The sequence below is a fragment of the Pieris napi genome, chromosome Z (genome assembly GCF_905475465.1).
Source record: "Pieris napi chromosome Z, ilPieNapi1.2, whole genome shotgun sequence".
In the NCBI taxonomy this organism is placed as follows: Eukaryota; Metazoa; Arthropoda; class Insecta; order Lepidoptera; family Pieridae; genus Pieris; species Pieris napi.
The window spans coordinates 12,922,765-12,939,921 of NC_062259.1; the positions used below are offsets into that span (position 1 = coordinate 12,922,765).

At 34.0% G+C, this 17,157-nt stretch overlaps 2 protein-coding genes across 2 annotated transcripts; one reads left to right on the top strand and one right to left on the bottom strand.

Moving 5' to 3' along the window:
• Window positions 1-385: 385 nt before the first annotated feature.
• Window positions 386-16,796, bottom strand: LOC125062276 (procollagen-lysine,2-oxoglutarate 5-dioxygenase). The gene is made up of 9 exons (XM_047668059.1): window positions 16,346-16,796; window positions 14,680-14,929; window positions 12,975-13,321; window positions 11,493-11,779; window positions 10,405-10,781; window positions 4,843-4,984; window positions 3,874-4,161; window positions 2,163-2,452; window positions 386-1,584 (listed from the first exon to the last, which is right to left on the bottom strand). Exons 1-9 carry the CDS (start codon window positions 16,410-16,412, stop codon window positions 1,443-1,445), a joined length of 2,190 nt encoding a protein of 729 aa, XP_047524015.1. The 5' UTR covers window positions 16,413-16,796; the 3' UTR covers window positions 386-1,442.
• On the top strand, window positions 6,890-8,700 carry LOC125062277 (immunoglobulin domain-containing protein oig-4-like). The gene is made up of 4 exons (XM_047668060.1): window positions 6,890-7,060; window positions 7,257-7,328; window positions 7,939-8,088; window positions 8,469-8,700. The coding sequence occupies exons 1-4, from the start codon at window positions 6,965-6,967 to the stop codon at window positions 8,625-8,627; spliced, it is 477 nt and encodes a 158-aa protein (XP_047524016.1). The 5' UTR covers window positions 6,890-6,964; the 3' UTR covers window positions 8,628-8,700.
• Window positions 16,797-17,157: the final 361 nt, after the last annotated feature.

Below are 17,157 nucleotides of genomic sequence, written 5' to 3' on the forward strand. Positions count from 1 at the left end.
AGTTTTCTACAATCACCATCATCAATCAGACATCTATATTTAATGTTAGGAGGAAGAAAATATTTTTTTTTCTTTTGATCACATTTCACTAGTAACCTTTTTACAGGTTTATAAATGGGGCTAGGTTAAACTAATACTGACGATGGCAGTATTTGTTTACTTGGGACGTTATTTTCTTTAAATAAACATTTATTTAAACATCATATTTACTATTTTTCCATATTGAGTTCCACAAGTGAACACAATTTCTCGAAGCAAAACATCTTACAATGGTTTTTAAGATACCCATCTTTATCTACCATGAAGTATATTGATTAATAAAACTTATACAGAGTATGTCTGTCCCGTTGTGGTTTAGGGGGTAAAATAATAAAATAAAAACAAATAAAAATTAATACATGTATTTCATATAACATCGCATACATCTTTGGTAAAAGCATACATAAATGTCAAATTGCATTAACACTTAAATAGAAAACATTTGAGTTAAACTTAAAACTTAAATTAAAAACATTATTAAAAAAAAATTGGTTGTCTGTGCGGGCGATAATTTTACGTGATAATGTCATAAGAAAACTCTTGGTGAAAAATTGCAACCTTTATGAATTGAATTGAATTATTATCACAATTTTTATAATATAAAGGAGTTAATTGATAACTATATATTTATGTGAAATTAACATATCTTTGCACTCTTCCATTCAAATATATTTTTTTAATAATCAAAGAAGAAATATTTGAGATTATATTGCTAGTCAAACTCTTAAAATGCAAGAATTTTTTACATATTTTGCTGCAATTGTTGTTGTAATAAACAAAGGAATTGACATTTACTTTTCATTTCACTTTATAAACAGTTGACAAAACAGTTTACGTATAGGTTGTGCGCTGCCGCTGTCTCTTACTCGGACGCATCGGCCGATGGAGTGGAAGAGAGATAAATGCGTCACAAGCCAAACGTTTAGGCCGATCGTGCCTCTCTATCGCTTGTTCCGCGCTCTCGCTTGCACGCTCCGCTCAGGCGGAACGTGACAATGAGTCATTGTTTTTCGTGCAGCCGGCGTTCATCCATTTATAAGACGTTATCACGTAAAAATATAACAATATCGAATTATTTGTATTATTCAATCTATACGATGTATCTAATATTGTTATTTCTAAATCTATTCTATGCACGTCTAAAGATTCTTTTCTTAATAGTCACAATCTAGGACACTATCAAATATGTCAGACTTCGAAATAAAATCTTAAATCTAGACTTTAGTTTAGAATATCATGAGTTTTTGAGTTCATCGCTTAAGGCCTAATAAATCAGAAAAAAAATTAAGAAATATCTTAAATGTAACACTTTCCTACGGGAACCAAAATATCTAATTGCATTAACATACCTAATAAACGATACTAAATTTGATTGACCCCTGAACCTTACAATAACCTTACATCTATGGGTCAATAAAGGATATCATGATGTACCGTGTACCAGATATGACCTTCAGACCCTCGTGATAGTGTGTAAGTCTTCCAGGGTGCATTAGAATCCATCCACGCTTTGTATCCTGTACTGAGCAGTTGTAACGGATAAACCTGTAAAAGTTAGTAAGTTTTAACGAGAACTAGATAAAGAGAAAAGCTCAAATAAAAATATAATATATTTTAGATATAAAATACCATTGTTAAGTGCATAGTGCAAGTCATATCTAATCCGCTGATTATTTTTCTCCGCTTAATAAAAACTGCTGGTATTTTTATAGTATTTTGTAAGTGTATTGTAAAAAATAGGTTGTAACGAATACTGTAGATAACATTAAACTCAAACTAATATAGATATCTCAAAACTACTACTGAAATCGGTACTTCAACTAAACTTGTAACTCATTAAGTTGTAATAAGCCGATTCATAATAAACTCTTGAAATGAGTTATGTACAAACATACACACACTTAAGACGTTATACATAATACATCATATAAATTCTCAAATATAGTATGCACAAGAAGAAAAAAACCTTATTTTTTGGATGTCATTTTAAATGGTAAAAATATTAAAAACTAAAAAATTTAAATATAATACATATTTTATAACGGGGAAAATATGTGGGCCAATGCCAGGATCGCGAGTGTGCTGCCGGCGTTTTTCTTTTTATATACCGATCTGTTTCTTACCTGCATCCACCACCAGTATAATCCACTCCCACAGTGTTCAACGCCAAATTGATAGTGTACGTTGAAGAATCATGGTGAGGTCTTAGCGATGGCTGCTCATCAGGTCGGTATCGCACCACAAAGTTCATTAATGAAACCGGTGGATCGTGATAGTAGCCAAGGAAGGTCTTCTCTTGGAGAGGTCTTATGTAATCCTTGAGGAACCTCAACCATTGAGTCTCCAAACCAACTTGCTTCATATGAATATCACGAGTCGGTACTGCTTCGTACCCTCCTTCTAAACGAGTGTCCTGAAACGGGGTAATTTAAACATATATATTTTTTGGACATGTTTTCCACGCCTTACAAATAAAAAATATTATGAAACTTGGCTTGAAGATGATTTTAAAAAGATTAGCTTTCCAACAATACAAAACAATATACATAACAAATATACATAATAAAAAGTAATAAACCAATGGCGCTGCAACGTTTTACTTCGGCCTCAGATCTCTGCATCTACTTCGTGATCATTTCTAAAAGGGAAGTAGATGATCAAGCCTGACACACGCCGTCGACTTTTCGGGTCTAAGGCAACATTTCTTCACGATGTTTTCCTTCGCCGTAGGAGAGAATGAATGCGTACTTAGACAGACAGCCTATTAGTGCACAGCCGGGGATCGAACGTATGACCCCAGGTATGAGAGTCGCACGTTGTAACCACCAAGCCAACAGTGCTCTTACAAATACAAACAATACCCAATGTAAAAAACTAAAAATACAAATTTAAATTTAAGTCTTTAATTTCGACCGGCAATTGTTGTTTTAATATTAATAAATAACCATTTTTATAAAACATTATTGATTTATTTAGAGATTACAAGATGATAACTCAAAAATCTATTACTTTTGCATGACGGGTTAAAATCAAAAAATAATCAAGGAATATAGCTTATTCATACATTAAAGAAATATTGTATTTATGAGGTAATACTAGCTAGTATTTAGATGTACTATCTTTTGATATATAAACTATTCATACAATTTATTAATTTAAACATAATTCTTTATACAGCCTAGAGATTTCTTTTGGGAACACACATTTCTGTCTTCTACAATTTCTACTTTCAAATGAGAAAATATATCAAGAATGGCGCACTTCGTCTGACTACAATTATTCTACAACCGTTTAACCAATCACATTCAACCATAAACGCGCTATCGTTTCGTTTCTTATCTACCATTCGAACTTAGGGAGCGTTCAAGTATTACGTCACGCAATTTTTGCAGATCCTCGAACCCCCCATGTAACGCACCGTAACGTTTTTCTGTACATAGACATAGATATATCATTTATTACAAACAAAAACACACACACATAAACACACAAAATAACAATAATCAAAGAGAAAAAATTAAATAAAAAGATATTATGAGATATATTTTTTTTTCCTTTTCCCATTCAGTTGGTCTCAAGAATGTAATGCGTGTGTGCTGTGGCTGTAATTGGCCCTGGCTCAGCATTATGCTGAGGAGCAGAATGTTCCACAGCGCTGGTCATTCTGCCAGACACCACATAAGCTAGTTTGCGCCTCAGTCACAAAAAAACAGAAAAGAATGTACCCAATAGTAAAACGATTCGTGACTCTTTATACCTAAAAGATACCATTATGTGAGTCGTTACATAATACGTCTTCAACGCGCCCTTACGAGGCCACATAGAATATTTTACCTTGTTGGACCCGTCGCTCCATTTTCCATACGCCTCCATAATTTCGATCCACTCCTTGCAGAACCGTGCAGTCACCACTGGGAACCAATAAACGTCAGGACATGGCATTGACGGCTCATATGTCTTTTCCAAGCTCTGCCAGTATTCAGGGGAAATGTAGCGATCCTCCCACTCTTGTCTATTATGAATGATTTCGTAAATGTCTGGATTGGTGTGGCGAGTGTCGAACCATTCCGGATTTATCAAATGCCCGTACGGTTCTTCATTGTTAACGTACATAAAGACACCCTAAAACACATGAATCTCTATAGATTTCTATCTCTCTCTCTCTATCTCTATACATAATCAATATAGTCGTAAAAGTCTTATAAATATCTAATGTCTTTTTGTCTTTGACAAATTTGGTAGTAATAGAGGTGAATTGTGATTTAAGATTGGAATTAATTTCTTTAAAAAACAATAAACTCCAACAAATGAATGAGTTAAATTTATTAATATATACTTTTTTATAGATATTGTAGTATATCACTTTAAATGTCAATAGTTTCCGAAGCATACGCGATTTAGAAATTTATATTGGACTTTTTCCTTTTCCAAATTGTTTGAAATTACGATAGTATGGGTTACTATCGGAATTTTAAACAGAAGTATATCTAAACCAATTCGACTTAGGATCCTTCAAGAAACGCCAATACGAATTCTTAAAAGGCAGGCAACGCACTTGCGAGCCTTCTGGCAATGTGAGTGTCCATGCGCGGTATCACTTAACATCAGATGAGCCTCCTGCCCGTTTGCCCCCTGTTATATAATAAAGTCCGGGGACAACGTAGGGTAATGGTGAAAAACTTTTTAAATCACTAGTGCAGTTTTGAAGCATATTCAAACAAACAATAAAATCTTTCCTCGTTATAATATAAGTGTAGATTACAAACAAAACCGCAGTGGTGTTTTACTTTGTATGAAACTTACCCGTTCTCTAAGACTCTCGCAGAATACCATATCTGGGTCGCGGCCCTCCACTTTAAAAGTGACTTCTTTGAGACTTGGCTGTCTGAACAAATCGACTTTCAATAGATAACAGTTGCTTATGAATGGAACATTCCACAATCCCCTGAAATTACACAAAATATTATATAATTAAAAATTGCCTACGACTCAGAGCTCTATAGAAATCTAAATATATAAAAGAAAGTCGTGTTTGTTACAGCACTTATAACTCGAGAACGGCTGGACCGATTGCCATGGTTTTTGATTTGTTGGATTTGTTTCCGTCCCGAATAGCAGAATAAGCAATAAAATATCGGATAAGTTATCGAATAACAAGAAATTAATTAATAAATTTTACGAATGCAAAAACCATATGGTGCCATCTGTTGACAAAACTACGCATCATTTTACGTCGAATTCATGTCAGTTCAAGAAATTCCGATCTTGAGGTGAATGAGGAGATGCATAACCATGCTTTGATCCTGATCAAAAGATGTTGGATATCAGAAAGTGCTTAACATTCAGTATCGCCATATTGACGCTAGAGAGAAGATGCCTAATGTGTAAAACTGCCATTCTTCTTTCGCAATGGCAAGCAATAAAACATCTCTGTATTTGCAAAAAAGTTGTATCAATGTAATACTTAACATAAATGAAATCCTAAAATAAGTTAAATTAAAGTAACAACGATATTATAAGGTTGTAGGGTGGAACGAAGTTAGCCAGGTCAGCTAGTCTATATATATAAAAGAAAGTCGTGTTTGTTACAACACTTATAACTCGAGAACGGCTGGACCGATTGCTATGGTTTTTGATTTGTTGGATTTGTTTCCGTCCCGAATAGCAGAATAAGCAATAAAATATCGGATAAGTTATCGAATAACAATTAATTAATTAATTAATTTTACGAATGCAAAAACCATATGGTGCCATCTGTTGACAAAACTACGCATCATTTTACATCGAATTCATGTCAGTTCAAGAAATTCCGATCTTGAGGTGAATGAGGAGATGCATAACCATGCTTTGATCCTGATCAAAAGATGTTGGATATCAGAAAGTGCTTAACATGCAGTATCGCCATATTGACGCTAGACAGAAGATGCCTAATGTGTAAAACTGCCATTCTTCTTTCGCAATGGCAAGCAATAAAACATTTCTGTATTTGCAAAAGAGTTGTATTAATGTAATACTTAACATTAATGAAATCCTAAAATAAGTTAAATTAAAGTAACAACGATATTATAAGGTTGTAGGGCGGAACGAAGTTAGCCAGGTCAGCTAGTAATGTATAATCAGTAATATAGATATAAAAGAAAAGTGATATCTTCATACAAATGAATGGGTTCTAATTATTAGCTTATTGCTAGTAGCTTGCGTGGAGCTATAGCGATGTGTCCGCATACATTCATCTATTTCATAAATATTTTTTCTGACCGTTTTACAGTCAGAAAATGTTGTGCAAAATCCTAAATAATCCTGAAAAATAGGATTTTACTGTAGACTAATTATTATTAGCTGCGAGCAGCAATAGCGATGTATGTATAATATAGGATTAACTACTATATTTCATAAATATTTTTCATAAAATGATTGTGTTTTAATTGAAGAAGTGTTGGCCAAGTGGCTTCAGCGTGCGACTTTCATCCCTGAGGTCGTAGGTTCTATCCCCGGCTGTGCACCATTGGACTTTCTGTCTATGTGCGCATTTAACATTCGCTCTAACGGTAACGAAAACATCGTGAGGAAACCGACTTGCCTTAGACCCAAAAAGTCTACAGGCTGATCACCTACTTGCACTTATTGTATTGAAACATGATCATGAAAGAGATACAGAAATCTGAGGCTAAATTTTGTAGAGCCACTGTTTTTTTTTATTGAAGACGGTTCTGTATCAGGAAAACTCTAAAATCACGGACGTATTCGCTGGCTGTTACATTGTATACAAACATTTCCGAGGTCATTGGATCAACAACGTAAATTGCGAGGGATCCGATCAGCAAAGGAAATCACTACGGCGAAGGGGAGCCACCATTAGCCAATTAATACTTGACGGGAACGATTGTGCATTCTGCGTATTGCCAGCGTGTAAAATAGACGCAACATGTTCAGGTGGATGCTACTTCTGTTGGCTTTAGGCATCCTACTGATGCCTGGGGAGGCGAGGAGAGCTCGAAATCGTCACCGGAATAAGTCTAAGGTATTTAAATGAACGATTGAAGCTATATCTTGCAATTTGCACCAAACAAGCGTGTGTATTATCAACATTTGTTTTTTAAAAGGTTGAAGTCACGAGGCATATATTTGTATTAACATATTAAAGTATTTCAAAAGCGGAAGCGAATTTTTGTTATATGTAACTTTTCATAATATAATTTAAATATGACACTGCGCAGGTACAAATCGGTCTACCAATCACTGGCAAGTACCGAGACCCCGAATCCGACCAATACTACAATAGCGAAGATGTAAGTATATAATGAAAATCAATTAACATTTTGTGGCGAATTTTACTCTATCCAATAAATATAGAGATTTAAGACATTTGGTCCAGTTAGGACGAAAATAATATTATTTTTACTAACGGAAAAATCCTCATACTTTTTACACGCTTTATATAACCGACTCCTTCGGACTCGATTTTGACCCACTTTAAACGGACAGATTTAATTCAAACTTTGTACACTTATAAAGAATCAGCGACAATATAATAATTTCATAGGTTTATCTCGAAAAAACAATGAATTTTTTTTTAAGTCCACAAAGCAATACGATTAAATTGAGACATCACGTATTGCTGCTAGGACTAAAAAGTGGAAAATAAATATACGCTCTGTGCCATATTTTTCGTATATCGAGCAACCCACGCTTTTTCACAATAAAACCAGTATTTTTTGTTCATTACCATTTTCAGCCTAAATTAGGAATTATTTTTCACTTTTTAGTTTGATGTGCTTTAAAAGCGTGTTTTATAGTTTTTTTAAACTATATTTATTATATTAAACTTAGTACAAATAAACTGAAACAGTTTCTCTTTGTAATAATAATGTACAGGCTAATAATATCATTGTTGGACAGGGTGCAAAGATCGTATTGGCTTCTCACTTTGATTTTGAATACGTTCTGGGCCACAAAATTGCCTTTTTATGCACTGCTAAGGGGAAACCACGACCTCAAGTAACGTGGTTCAAGGATGGAGTCGAGATACTCGCGCACCACAATTTACACGTAAGCATTGTTTAATTATAGATTACTAAAAATTGTATCTTATTATAAATAATAAATTGTCTTATTTCACCGTCTTCACTGAAGTATTTATTGTCTCAGATTACTTAATGATCAATGGTCAATTTAATAGGCAAGTAGGTGATCAGTCTCATGAGCCTGAAACAGGCCATCGACTTTTTTAGGATCTAAAACATTCACCGTTCGATGGAATTTTAAATTGGCATATATAAAGAAAGTCCATTGGTGCACAACCGGAGATCGAACCTATGACCTCAGGGATGAGAGTCGCTGAAGTTACTAGGTCGAAAAAGGTTTCTTTAAGTTTCTACAATAAATGTTGCTCCTACATTCAGGGTATTTGTACTGACAGATATTTACAGATTCACGAATGGCTGATTGGTAACGAGAAAGTGAAGTCCAAGCTGGAGATAGATCCAGCTACTCAAATGGACGCAGGAGTCTACGAATGTACCGCAGATAATATGTATTCCATTGATCGTCGGTCGTTCAAAACAGACTTTTCTATTGCCTTCGATTAATACTTTATTTTTTGGTGACATGTTGTTTCATTTCTAATGTAGATGAGATTTAGAAAAAAGAATTTATACAATACACCGTTTTTTGATTTAATTTATTTATTCAATGTAACACACACATCACCAACACAGTATAAAAAGAAATAGAAGGTATAATTTGATAAGTGAAACGGACAGAAGAAAATGCTTTTAATTGGGTATCATAATATTAAAAAAATGTAGAAGGGATGTAAGTTAATTTATTTAATTTTTAAAAATTTGTTATTAAATAATAAATTAGTAATCGAAGATGATTTAGTAAGCCCACAAAACCAAATATATACACATAACTAGTCTGGCCATAAATACTGTTGCATAAAAAACTTTTATTTTTTTTATATTTTTAAAATCAAATAATTGAAACACGTATATTATTTTAAAAATTTCTCTTGCGCCATTTCATATCTTATTTCGTGTTCATTAATAATAATAATTAAACCTCATTGATTCCTTGAAAAATTTAAAAATATACACAATAAATAATATTTTCGTGTTGATTATCAAATTACAATATAGAAAATAGGATTCCAGTGATCGCCTTGCACAAAGTGGGTATAAAGCCTTCGGTCATATTCCAAATACTTCAAAAGCTTGTTATCAGACATATGTTCGTATATCGAACTATCAACAGATACAACAACATCGTGTTAGACATGCTGTTAGAACTAAATAGGCTGTTAATTCTGTTAAAGCCAGAATTCGTCGAAACCATATTAGGAAGCAAAAATTCTTATCGCGAGAAATGAAGATTCCCGCTAGGACTTTGTCGTATAAAACAAGACCTGAAGCTCGGTGCTCATCGTCTATATACAGGACATGCCCTAAATCAATCGTTACAATTAAAAAATGGGGATCAATCAACACGCATTCTTTCGCGAAGGTGAAATATCCTATTTTCCTTCCTTTTTTATTTAATTTGAAGGCTCTATAAATATATGACAACCAAGTTATCACAATATAATAAGTAGCCAAATCAGTCTAGCCATTCTCGAGTTTTAGCGAGACACGCGTCTTCTAGTTTACAGTATAGAACATTTCTTTTCTATATGAATAAATGTAGAAATTGAAATAGGAAATTCTTACTACTTCAATTTTACTATTCTTCTATAGAAAGATTTAGTATACTATAGCGCTTTTACTTTGTCACTTATATAGCTTTTTCTTATAAAATACTTCATGATTTAAAAACAGGATGCAATATAAGTCTTGGCTAATTTATCTATCTTGTAATCACGCCATAAAGACGATTTGACAGAAAGAGACAAAACATTGCTTGAGTAAAACAGTGCAAATAGACTGAAATAAAATAACACTATTTTCAACCGCGTCGGTAATTTTACCGCTACGTATAACGCGGGCGCGGTGGGCGGAGCCTGCAGCCAGACGCGGAAGCTGTGCTCGCGTTGACAAATTTCCCTCTCATATTATTTATTCGTTGTTTCTTTACGCTTAGCTGTATTTTCTCAATTGCGCTGTAGAATTAATTTCAATATAACGGTTTTATTTTTTTAGATGCTTCCTTTCCTATTCCTACAGGATAGATCCTGCCTAAAACTCAAGCAAACTTCAAATAATTTGCTATAAAAACAAATTTGATTAAAAATGTTTTATCATACGATAGAAATGTTGCAACTACAACTTTTGTCTTATTATTTATCAATTGTCATCTACCAAAAAATCTTTGACTATTTGTTTCTGCATTTGTTAAAATAATATTATATTAACTAAACTAGTTACTGACCTTAGTTTACCACTAACGATGTCCATATAATCATGCGCTCGCGCGTAGTACCCATCCGGGGACAACGCACCCCAAAAGTTGGACCAAGCTTCGCCGGGGCGGGACAAAAACGGGGCCACCACATCAACGCCACTTTCCAACAAGCTCCTCAACGTGTTAGGGGTAACTCGTGCGACAGAATCCACGCTAAACACATAGGAACTGGCTCCGGCCGTCGCACGTTCGAGTACTATCATCCGGGCCGTATGTTCCGGCAACTGATCGGCCGGCCGGAGCCGCTTTCTGCTCGCGTATTGGCCGGATACTCGCGAAAACCAAGTATCCACTGTCGTTTCATGGTATTCCACGTTGTTTCGTACAAGTAGCTCCAATTTGTCCTGAAAGATGTATATTAATTTAATTTAATTTTTACCGGTGACCGCAGAGCTGGCACTTTCCTGGCTCAAAGAATAAGTCTCGCAATACAGCGAGGAAATGCTTCCAGCGTTAAAGGTACACTGCCACAGGGACCAAACTTTTTAAATTTGTTTTGATTTTCATTTTATTTATTTTTAATTATTTAATAAATGGAAGTCAAATTAAATTATAAGGCGTTAGCCACTGAAACCGGTGGGTCAGATTTGTGTTTCGTTTCTCACTTGATGATGTTATTAGTACACGGACGAGCGGGCGGTAAAATCTCAAAAGAAAAGTCCATAGGTTCACGACCGTGATTCGAACGAACACCCCAGGATGGTGTCTTTCTGCTGAAATAATTATATAACCAGACAGTAATACCTACTTGCCTTGCCAAAAGTATTTAGACACAATTTTTATAAGTTATTTTAAGTAATTTATAAGTTTTTTTTAATCCCAATTTATAAGTTTGACACCAATTCTAAATAACTTATTATTATGAAATTATGTTAATGTTCTTATCATATGACATTATAAAAATTAATATAAAATTTGCATGCCTATTTATATATGGCTGATTGTGCGGATTTTTATAATTAATCTAATTGTACCACCATCTTAGCACATAAACGATTTCATTTCAAAATGAATGATAAAATTACAGAAATGAGAAAGGAATATTCATAACGCACCTTAGGATAGTCAATATCCAGTATACTCTGCAGAAATTCGTCCAAAAATGGCGTCGGCTGCTCAATGAATACCGCCAAAAGCACTCGTGGTTCATCTTTTAGGGGCTTTTTCAACTCTTCACAGATGTGGCACCTGTCTGGTGTTCTTACACGTGGTAGGTAATTGCTCAAGGCATTCAATTCCAGCTTAGCGGGCCCATTGCCGTGCAAGATCAACGGTCGAGTACCACTCACAACGTTTTCTAGCCAAGCCCAACCTTCTTCCGTACTGTGGAGCTTTACATCCGCTGGAGTAATATACAAATAGTTTGTTAAAAATTATGATATCTATATAATAAGTTTATTAAATACCGTTAAAATAACTATTTTACTATTAAATAAAAAAACATGTGTGTGTACTTAGAAGTTATACTTCTTTGGCGTAACAAGATAAAAATCATCTTAAAAAATTGTATTCTTTAAGATTGTATTCATTATATTAGAAAAAACGACACTAACAATAGAAAAAAGGTATTTCATACATTGAAAGTTTTACTATCTAGTTAAATAAAGTTTATTTAACAAAAAAAAATTCTACATAATTAAAGAAATGGACCTGTAATATTTTAAAATGTTGACTATGTTAACTTGAGGGTGTCGGTTTTTTGTGACGGTGTGCGCGCGCATCGTAAAAATTTACTCTCATAATTCCCTAACGCGCCATAAGAAGTATAACTTCAAAAATTATATTTATTTACAATGTTGATTTTTTTACTTAGCGATTTATTTATTTATAAAAGCTTGCCAACTCTCGGCACACGGATACATCAGTAAACTGTAGAAGAAAAACAAAACACAATATTTAATGTGACAAGCACGCGTTCATCTGAGGGACAAATGGGATGCCTGCAGTATCTAGAGGGTATACGAAATTTAAATTTAGTTGAAAGATTGGGGGAAAACAACCTGATTGTTATATATGATATGTTGGTGAACAGCTAGTAAAATGCGCACGTGTCTGCGGATCAGGAGAAATTATCTAGCATGTTTTTAAATGAATTGAAAGTGGGTGCACTAATTACTTTCCGGAAGCCCATTCCAGTCAGCCCCTAATCAGTTTGGGACAAAGTTCTTTAGGGAATTTCATGAGTGCTTTTAAAGAACTTCCCCTGTATATACTATTGGAGCATGGGAGTTACACTTACCGCTTTAACTCGACTGAGAATCTTACCCTAAATTCATAAGCACCTCGATTTGGAGGCTATTTCTTAAAATAGTATGTGTTTTTAAATACATCAATTAGAACATAGCAAAATACTACGAATTTACTAACCATTCGACTTAGGGTCCTTCAAGAAAAGAGCGTACCAATTCTTAAAACGCCGGCAACGCACTTACGAGCCTTCTGGCATTGTGAGTGTCCATGGGCGGCGGTATCACTTAAAATCAGATTAGTCTCCTATTATATAAAAAAAAAAGTATTTTTCGACAAGAATCACTTACATAGAGCGCCATTAAGAGTCTGGAATATTGTAGCATTATGGTCTAACACGATGTCCAAATCAGCTCGAACTTTAGGATCCAAATAGAGCCGTGTGTAATGTAACTGGTCATCCGCATTGTCGTCTATATCCGCAGCTCGAATCAACCGCCTTAAATCTTCAAGACGTCCGATAAACCCGCCAGAGTTTAAGTAAGGGCTGGGCGTTGATGTGTCCGGTGGGGGGTATCGAGCTGCGAGGCCGGCGTCGGGCCAACAGAATGGTTCCGCCGCGAATATAATCCTGTGACGTGCCGCAAGAAACCGTTCCCTTAACTCGTCAGCGCCCCCAAGAAGTATCACGTCGTAACTGAAATATAAAAGAATTCAAGTCAGATGCGTTAAGAGAAACTGTTGGGCCATTAAAAAAAAAACTCCTTATTAAACTGACTACAACTGAACAGTGTTGGTCTAGTGGCTTCAGCGTGCGACTATCATCCCTGAGCTCGTAGGTTCGATCCCCGGCTGTGCACCAATGGACTTTCTTTCTTTGTGCGCATTTAACATTCGATCGAACGATGAAGGAAAACATCGTGAGGAAACCAGAAGCCTAAGACCCAAAAAGCAGCCACAGGACGTTGATCACCTACTTACCTATTAGATTGACAAATTATCATGAAACAGATTCAGAAATCTGAGGACAGACCTAAAGAGGTTGTAGCGCCACAGTTTAAACAGACTAAGGGGTTAATTTTCTGTTAAAACGTGACTTTGTAATAAAAAATTTCTAGATTGATCTCATGTTAATTTTGTTTACATTATAAATTATTCGTGTTCAACTTATTATATTTTTTATAATGAGCCTCAATTAGTATAAGAATGATTTGTATGTCATTTATATTCGTGATACGTGAGTGATAAGGTCAAATAAATAAATAAAAATACTCAGTATATAATTTAACATGAGGATGACCTATTAAGATCTTAGGCATAAATCTCTTCTAATAACTCTTCTGTACGCAGGGCACTGAACTTTCCCTACGCATTAAAACTAATAAATCATTTAATATTATTTTAATGCTCTCACAGTTATTATATAAAAACATTCAATGGTTACAACGTTTATATGAACCATAACTAGAAGAAAATATTCCGCGCTATTATAATTCATTATGAGAAAACAATTAAAAATAATCAGAAATAATTATGAATATTAAAGTAACAAAAATTGGACTGCGTCCGCACAAAGAGATAACCTTTAGATAAAGTCCGTTGGGAATAACAAATAAAAAGTATTTATAGATAATATACTTCTATAGAAATTAATGTTGTTCCTATTAAATGTTGTGTCATTGACTCTAACGAGAAAAAAATATTATTGAGATACTCTTGCATTATTTAAAAGTACAATTATAGTTTTTGCATGTTCGTTTTCATTTGATTTAAGGTAAAAGTCGCCGTGAATCAAATATTTTACCTACGTAGAACAATGCTTACACTGCTTGGGTTTGTGTAATTTTAAAAGTACTTGAGATGCTGACAGGAGAAATTCGAAACCTATATAAAATATCGAAGACAGTTACTACTATAACTACATAGCTCAGCCGCGACTTCACTTGCCTGATTTTAAGAGCTAGCGATATAGATTTTCTTTTTACCTTAGGGTACTTAGATATATTTCCTAAAACATTATTTTGTTTAGAAAATACCCTATATATTAAAAATTACCTGTCAGTGAAGATTACTAGGGTGTCGCTATCCAGGTTATCATAGGCCTGGTTGATCCAATCCCGCAGTAAGTTGACTTTGTGACCCCCGCCGGGTCTCTTCATATCACCTCCACGCCATGCCGTCCCTCTTCCTAGTACTTCCACATGAAGGCCGTAGATACGTGCCGATCTTTCAAATCTCTGCAACCCATGGGTATCCTCTGTACCCACTGTCACCACTACCACATCAGGATTTTCCGATTGGTCATCTGTAAAAATATAGAGTTGAGAAGAAATAATGATAAAGCATTTATTGAGCCTTCCCTGATTTAGAAGACTAGTCTATGTATCCATATTTCAATTTGAGAAAAGGAAAAACAATTATAAATTTAATTTAAAAAAAACTTGCCGCTCAGCTTTTTAGTTAGTCACTGTATGCCTTTGAAAATTTTTCGATAAGTACCTGATCATTAATATATTTTTTTTTAATATGCACATAACGCGCCTTAATGCCAAAAACGTTACACTGATTTTTATCTTCGCTACATGGCCAGTACAACTGATAGTATTCGCAAAATTCGCTTGAAAGAGTCAATTTTATGAATGATTAAACAAGATATTAAAATAATAATCATACATATGACGCTTTTGAAAGAAAATACAGTAAGTAATATACCAAACTACAGATATTGTTCCTAAAGTCAATTAATACTCATATGTATTCATTTTTGTGTGCATAATGGTGTACATATTTTGAGTATCACATAGATTTTAGCAAAAGTCAAAATATAATAATCATATGAAGTAATGTTATAAACCCCATACTTGATTGACAAAGTTGAATGAACTCTGTGTCCAATGAACATCATACTACAATTTTAATTGATTTAACAAAATTTCTCAGTAGCCAGATTGCATCATAAAGTCAAACATGCTATAACATTTTATGAGTCATACTTTAAATAAACAGAGCTCTGTATAATACTATTTGTACACAGAATGTAGTTATACATAATATATATTTAAAATTTGAGCTCTCTTCTTTTTCCCAGAAATGAGAGATAATTTAGCAAGTATTTGGCAGTAACAAACTCAGTTATTATTAGGTATATATTTGGTTTTAAGGTTTCCATCGTTCATGTGTGCTCATTATTCACCTAAGACATTAAACATTTACAAGAAATAACTAACAAACAGTCACAAGGATATTACATTTAGGACTGGAGCACAGGAATATAATGCTATATACATTCAGTAACCCCATTAACAGAACACATCTGAACAGTTAAGCATTATATTATTTTATTGTCGCACAATTGACTTGCATGGATATAATTTAAAATGGGTCTATCTTTTATTGGTTTGATGAACTGTTTATTTCACCCAATGTAGACGCCATGATTTAATTGAAATAAATTGAAGTGATATCATTTTAAATGATGGGTCAATGCTTGCATATTTAAAACTAGGCTGATAAAGTAGAAAATATGATTTATATATAAATAACTAAAAAAAATATGGTACTATATATACTGATATAATACTAGAAAAACTGAAATAAAACATAAACCATATTACAACATATAAGAGTTAAATAGAGATGCAGAGTTTCCAGAGAACATTCTGGATGTGTATAGATTCTATATGAAACAGTAAGGGAAAACAATCATGTTAATATTAGTTACCTGAGTCTGAAGCACAAATTGTAGGTGAAAGCAAGCATGCCAGGCACCAGAAGAGTGGCCAACGCATGTTGAAACACGGACGCGTTATGAGATCGTCGAACTAACGCGAATAGCTCCAACGCATTCAAACTGGAGCTCAATGATCGTAAAACACTTCCGACCCGATAAGCTTTGGCTCGTTGAAGCTTGCGATTGGCGCACGAAGCAATAACTTTACACAATAGTTCATACTAAAATCCGTAATAAGCGCGACATGCCTACACGTAGAGCAAGCTCACAAGCCCCACATTATCTCATAACAACGACCCGGCAAATTGTTATGTTATGATATTATGAATAAACTAAGAACTGATTCACAGTGCCTTGAAATTGTTTATGCTTTATCGTGTGAGAAAATCGTGTAATTAATAACAAGCTAAAATTTTTAATTATTGAATTTTTGATTAATGAATTATGATTTATGAAAATTTTAACGAAAGCTTTATTAAATTAAAACGTCATCGGCGAACTACAGTAGCAACTGACAACTGTCATATTTAAATTTTGAAAGGCTTTAAATGTAACATTTGACGTCTATTAAATACAATTGTCACAAGAGTTTTCTGCCTATGTCAACTAAAAACCAACTATAATCTGTTTATAGATTATAATTTAAAGTAGCCATGATTGAAATAATTAAAACATTTCCTCTATGATACACGTACATTGATTTAATTATTAATTAAAAATAGACTTTTAAACATCAGTTCATCAGTCAGTCCGTAAATTATTCGAATCAAGAGAGAAGCATCTTGCTTTAATTCTTAAAAAGA

What these genes read in the sequence shown, in the direction of transcription:
- LOC125062277 (XM_047668060.1), top strand. Translation starts at nt 6,965, where the DNA reads ATGTTCAGGTGGATGCTACTTCTGTTGGCTTTAGGCATCCTACTGATG. An exon ending in GTCACCGGAATAAGTCTAAG is followed by an intron (nt 7,061 to 7,256) that starts GTATTTAAATGA and finishes GACACTGCGCAG; the next exon opens with GTACAAATCGGTCTACCAAT. An exon ending in TCGCGCACCACAATTTACAC is followed by an intron (nt 8,089 to 8,468) that starts GTAAGCATTGTT and finishes AGATATTTACAG; the next exon opens with ATTCACGAATGGCTGATTGG.
- LOC125062276 (XM_047668059.1), bottom strand. Translation starts at nt 16,412, where the DNA reads ATGCGTTGGCCACTCTTCTGGTGCCTGGCATGCTTGCTTTCACCTACA. An exon ending in ATCGTTAGTGGTAAACTAAG is followed by an intron (nt 4,985 to 10,404) that starts GTCAGTAACTAG and finishes GTGTAATTTCAG; the next exon opens with GGGATTGTGGAATGTTCCAT. An exon ending in GGAGCGACGGGTCCAACAAG is followed by an intron (nt 2,453 to 3,873) that starts GTAAAATATTCT and finishes ACCCCGTTTCAG; the next exon opens with GACACTCGTTTAGAAGGAGG.